Raw genomic sequence first — 6,321 nt, 5'->3', positions numbered from 1 at the left:
ATGAATATAGAAGCCCTATGACTACAACTACCATCATTTGAATTGTCATAAAATTATGAAATTATCGTACATTATGGGATTTTTTTTCATTATTGATCGTACATCGTACAGAGGTCAAAATTACCGTACAAATACGATATTTAGCATACGTCTGTCAACACTGAGTCTACTACTACCATTACTATCTTGTACCCTGCAATAATCATTTGCTCAAACTCACTTTTATGAAATGAATGGGGAAAAAAAAGAAAATTGGCCAAACATATCGGCAAAAAAAATCGGCCATATATCATATATCGGCCAACAGCTGCCCTGATTTCTAAATATCGTTATGGCATCGGCCAGTGAAAAACCCATATCGGTTGACCTCTAATTTATTTGAATTAATTATTGATCGATCGATCAATAGACAGAGAGAGAGAGAGAAAGAAAGAGAGAGAGATGACACGTGTGTATGAGTTATCTGCGTCTGTGCGTCTCTCTCTACAGACAATGAAGCTGTGTTTAGTTACTTCAAAAACAGCGATATTAACTCCTCAATTGCAATGCATCCAGCATGCTGAGGAATATAATGTAGCGATCCAGTACCTAAGCTATTTTATTAAAGGGGTCATTTTGTAATGTTCTCTGAGGTCCACTTATAATGCTATCAAGATTTTTTTACAACAAAATACATCATAATTTAGAATAGGCTATTTTCTGTCCTGTTTCGATCCCCTCATCTGTACGCTCTGTTTGAATAGGTGTGGTGGATTGTAGACTCGGAAGTAAACACCCACTGCTATGATTGGCTAAAATTTGTGTATGTTTGACAGCCTACATCCTTCATAGATGTACACTGCTGTAATTTAGGTTAAAAACAGAAAAATAAAGTACATATCAAACAATCTGTTATAACAGACAAATCAATAGTGACTACATAATAAAAACAATTACTCACACTTGTGTGTTGCCACATTACTGTCGGATCCAAATGAGTCAGCACAGCATCGTCTTTTAGTTTCAATCTTTCTGAAAATCCTGCATCGAATTGTGCCTTGTTTATAAACGAATCCGCAGTAAAATGAAGTGAACAAAGGACCAAGTTCTTACTGACGCAGTCTGGAACTTCACTAAAAATGAAGTTCATCCACTCTTTCCTAATGTTGGGATCAGAAGGAAGGCAATGCAAAGACTGTTTTTCCACAACTTGGCACTGCACAGCGGCGTTGTCTTCTGAGCCATCTTTATCGTTTGATTTCTGCGTAGACCTGCGTTTGCCTCTCATTATACTCTACAGGCGCAAAATTGGTGGGCGGAGCTAAACAGGCAGTGATGTAGAAGCAGGCGTTGATCTTCCTCTGCAGAGGCGGTGTTTAGCCACACTATTACGTCATAAAGTGGCACAACCTGTCGTTTTTGCAGACTGGCTTCAATATAAGCTGTTTTTAGACTAACGAGAACGTTTTGAGTTCTGAAACTTACAGGATGTTTTTATAGTACAATGACCTCTTATGTCAAAACATCAAGGGAATTTTGATTTCTCAGTTCATAACCCCTTTAATGAAAGTCGCAGGGCAGCGTTGACAACAAGTCTCTGTGCTCCTGAATGTTTCTGTGCGTGCGCAGCACAATCTCTCTCTCTCTCTCTCTTTCTCTGTGTGTGTGCGAGTGATGTGTGTGTGTGTGTGTTTGTGTGCATTGATTAAAGTAACGCATTAATGTAGAACGGTGATTAAACTGACTTGGATCTACCCGTGCATTAAACGGTTTTAATGCATACCTACCAGCCAATCAGAATTGAGTATTCAGACAGACCATGGTAAAAAAATCTTTTCTTCAAATAACAAGTCAAGAGAGGTGCAACGGATCCCAAATCTCACGGTTCGGATTATTTAACATTATCATATCACATTTTGAGTCACAGATCAAATCATTTTTCAGATGAGCAAAAAAAAATATGGTTCTAAAACATTTCAACTACTTTTCTTACGTTATCACAAACTTACCATTGACAGAAATAGTCAGCTCTACTGCCTTTCCTTTTGCATTGAAATCTTTATTACAAGCAATCCTGCTGTTCATAAAGAACTTTGTTTTCCTACCTCTACGAGTGCATCTATCATTGCCTTGTTTATCTAAAAGTGCTCTTTTCCTTTAAAATTAGCCAACAAGCCATATGTGTTGACTGTGAAATACTTTAATTATATGCATTTATGGTGCAATTGCTACATTTTCGTTTTCATATGTAGTGCAAACAATGTGCTGACACTTTAATTCAGAGCATGTATCACAGCATAAATAGACTCGGTGCGGAAACGATCTCTGCACTGCTGCAGACGCACCGCTCCTGAACGCACTGCCGTGTGCAGTGTGAATGCTTTAATCCGTTAACATGAGCGCGGAAAAAATACACACCACATACCACGCACTGCAAACAGGGTAATGTGAACCTGGCATTATGTCTGTGCGCTGCAAGTGTGCATGAGCGCACGGTCTAGTGCAAGTGACAAATAGATAGACAGACGTGATGTGTGGTGATTTGAAGCCATTTGCGTATTTTGAGAAAGAGAGAGCGCGCGCGAGGTGATTCACTCACGCTGTTTGTGAAATTACGTCTCACACAAGGTTTTCAAATTACTTTGTAAATTATTTAATGAAGAAATATGAAGGTGAGTACCTGACCTTCAGCATTATAATTATTTCACCCGCGCTGGACACAGACCGAGACGGTGCCGCTGCATGTCATGCTAAACCTCTCACGGCAGTGTCATCAGCTTGAGATCCTTTTTTTGAGATCGGCCTTTTAAAGACCGCCGATCAATCATCCCAACGTGATTATCGGCCGATAATGATCGGTAGCCTATCAATCGGAGCACCCCTAGTATGTATATATATAAACTTTTGAACAGAATGAAGGTGTGTACATTTTTCTTATTTTGCCTAAATATTTTTTTTTCATTTAGTACTGCCCTTCAGAAGTTACTTACATACCCTGATCTTCAAATTCAAAAAGTTTTCACCTCAAGGCTCTTAATCCATTGTGTTTCATTCTAAGCTTCAGTGAGCGTTTGAATCTTTTATAAGTTGCATATGAGTCCCTCAGTTGTCCTCGGTGTGAAAAGATGGATCTCGGTCATTGTTGGAAAGTGTTCAAATAAAAAAACAAAGAAATTTGTGAGACCTGAAGGATTTTACTGAAGAACAGCTGGCAGTTTTAACTGTTCAGGACAAACAAGGGACTCATGAACAACTATCACAAAAAAAAACAAAAAACAGCTGCGGATCATCCAGGTAACAACACAGTATTAAGAAACAAGCGTATGTAAACTTTTGAACTGGGTAATTTTTATAAATTCAACTATTATTTTCTTTTGTGGACTATATGTAAAGGTATTTTATGTGAAATGTTTTATTCAGGTCAGTACTAAATAAAAAATAACATGCATTTTGTCTGAGCCCTATTATCTTAGTAAAATATTTAACTTAATTTTGTTATACCTGTGTAGCAATGAGATAGAGCAGCTCCCCCAGGGGTGGAATCAAGCATTGCTTCAATTTGCTGCTCCTGAAGTTCTCGCGGATCAGTTCTGTGAACATGGCAACTGCCTGAGGAATAAACCAAACACAAATTTGTAATAAATAGTTTGATTTATAAGCGCTATAAATACGTTCAATGTATAGTTCACCCAAAATATTCACCTTCGCAATAAGCACATTTGAGCTGCCAGTTATCATATTCGATGTGCTCTATGTAAGTGCGTTGATCAATGTTTTATGTGAATAAAATCTAAGTAATACAAAGTGATTGTGTCTCTTCAGAAGACATTATTAATGAAACCACTTGATTCAAATGGATTATTACAAGCTTTATGAACTTTTGAAAGGTTGAAAATTCTGGTGGTGCAAACTTTCAATGGACAGACAAAAAACATGAGAGAACATTAAAACATCTCCATTTATATTCCCACAATTTAAGAAAAACTGGTTTTAATATGACACAGGGGTGAGCTTTGCTTCCTGTGTCTATATTTCCCAAAAAGACACTGGGCAGGAAATGTTTAATATCCAAAAGAGACAAATTTCTTACTATAGAGCATTTGATAAGATGCCACGAGTTCAGGATGACTCAATACATTCGGTCTGTTTCCCTGCAGTTTTTGGCCTGTGTTTTTTAAATACAGGTCTCATCCACAGATCTCTGGCGTTAATCATTAGCATTGTATTATCTTCTGTCTTTCTGAGTGCTCAGATGAGCAAGTATATATGCTTCTCTCTCTGCAGTCGTTCTCTTAGTAGGATGCTATGCAAATGCCCTGTGTAGCACTTTTGGCCCTGTGACGGTTAAAGTCTCATAAGTGATGACTTTCCAGGGAACAGATGTTCGGCGGCTATGTTTGATGAGTCTTGGCAGTGAGAGACGTGCAGTGATGATTCCTGTTACACAAAAAAACAGCTGCGGATCATCCAGGTAACAACACAGTATTAAGAAACAAGCGTATGTAAACTTTTGAACTGGGTAATTTTTATAAATTCAACTATTATTTTCTTTTGTGGACTATATGTAAAGGTATTTTATGTGAAATGTTTTATTCAGGTCAGTACTAAATAAAAAATAACATGCATTTTGTCTGAGCCCTATTATCTTAGTAAAATATTTAACTTAATTTTGTTATACCTGTGTAGCAATGAGATAGAGCAGCTCCCCCAGGGGTGGAATCAAGCATTGCTTCAATTTGCTGCTCCTGAAGTTCTCGCGGATCAGTTCTGTGAACATGGCAACTGCCTGAGGAATAAACCAAACACAAATTTGTAATAAATAGTTTGATTTATAAGCGCTATAAATACGTTCAATGTATAGTTCACCCAAAATATTCACCTTCGCAATAAGCACATTTGAGCTGCCAGTTATCATATTCGATGTGCTCTATGTAAGTGCGTTGATCAATGTTTTATGTGAATAAAATCTAAGTAATACAAAGTGATTGTGTCTCTTCAGAAGACATTATTAATGAAACCACTTGATTCAAATGGATTATTACAAGCTTTATGAACTTTTGAAAGGTTGAAAATTCTGGTGGTGCAAACTTTCAATGGACAGACAAAAAACATGAGAGAACATTAAAACATCTCCATTTATATTCCCACAATTTAAGAAAAACTGGTTTTAATATGACACAGGGGTGAGCTTTGCTTCCTGTGTCTATATTTCCCAAAAAGACACTGGGCAGGAAATGTTTAATATCCAAAAGAGACAAATTTCTTACTATAGAGCATTTGATAAGATGCCACGAGTTCAGGATGACTCAATACATTCGGTCTGTTTCCCTGCAGTTTTTGGCCTGTGTTTTTTAAATACAGGTCTCATCCACAGATCTCTGGCGTTAATCATTAGCATTGTATTATCTTCTGTCTTTCTGAGTGCTCAGATGAGCAAGTATATATGCTTCTCTCTCTGCAGTCGTTCTCTTAGTAGGATGCTATGCAAATGCCCTGTGTAGCACTTTTGGCCCTGTGACGGTTAAAGTCTCATAAGTGATGACTTTCCAGGGAACAGATGTTCGGCGGCTATGTTTGATGAGTCTTGGCAGTGAGAGACGTGCAGTGATGATTCCTGTTACACAGGAAGAAACAAACAAGGCTAAGCGGTCTTATTCAGCCACGTATGCAAAGTAATTCCTGCTCTAGAACGTATCATTATCATCAACAAACACACACACAAATTCCCTTCTAGAGCATGCTGCTATTATCCACATGCACATAAACACACATACACATGCTATCCTGCTTTAGAAAACATTATTGTTGACACACACACACACACACACACATAGCGCGTGTGTCAAGCTGGGTATTAAAAGGTTTAAGCTGTACAGAGGTGGCATACTGGAGAAGACCGTGGAGCAATCCTCTGTCCTGAAATCAGGTAGAAACTCAAGACTGAAGAGACTGAGCCGGATTCTACCTGAGGTCTAGTTGGCTCATTATCAAACATGTGTATTAAGCATAATTAATGCTGCACTATGCCACCAGAGAGCAATCCTATCCTTAATACAAACAAAGCTACTCTCTCTCTTGTAGTTTAATATGTTTAATCTCATTGTTCTAGTGATGATTTGCACTTTAATAGGGTTTTATGTTTAAGGAACAGCTGTCTCTGTGTATATATCTGCAGTCCATTAGCTCTGATCAACTTTATGGTAATACACCTGTGTTTGATGTCACTAATGTCACTCTGTCGTGCCATGCATATTAATTAATACAGCTCATTAGGATGTTTTATATTTGCGGGAGTACGATGAAACTCATTCTGTGATATTCAGACATAAGATATCAGAAATA

General features: G+C 37.8%; 1 protein-coding gene across 1 annotated transcript in view; it reads right to left on the bottom strand.

Moving 5' to 3' along the window:
- ulk4 (unc-51 like kinase 4) overlaps nucleotides 1-6,321 on the bottom strand; it is a 234,135-nt gene that overhangs the window by 197,710 nt on the left and 30,104 nt on the right. Inside the window, exon 18 of the mRNA XM_016567664.1 lies at nucleotides 4,658-4,765. Coding sequence (XP_016423150.1) covers nucleotides 4,658-4,765 — 108 coding nt within the window. The remainder of the gene's footprint in view (nucleotides 1-4,657; nucleotides 4,766-6,321) is intronic.

The sequence above is a fragment of the Sinocyclocheilus rhinocerous genome, unplaced genomic scaffold, assembly GCF_001515625.1.
Source record: "Sinocyclocheilus rhinocerous isolate Xijiao unplaced genomic scaffold, SAMN03320098_v1.1 scaffold752, whole genome shotgun sequence".
Classification (NCBI taxonomy): domain Eukaryota; kingdom Metazoa; phylum Chordata; class Actinopteri; order Cypriniformes; family Cyprinidae; genus Sinocyclocheilus; species Sinocyclocheilus rhinocerous.
This window is presented reverse-complemented; position numbering and strand designations above follow the sequence as displayed.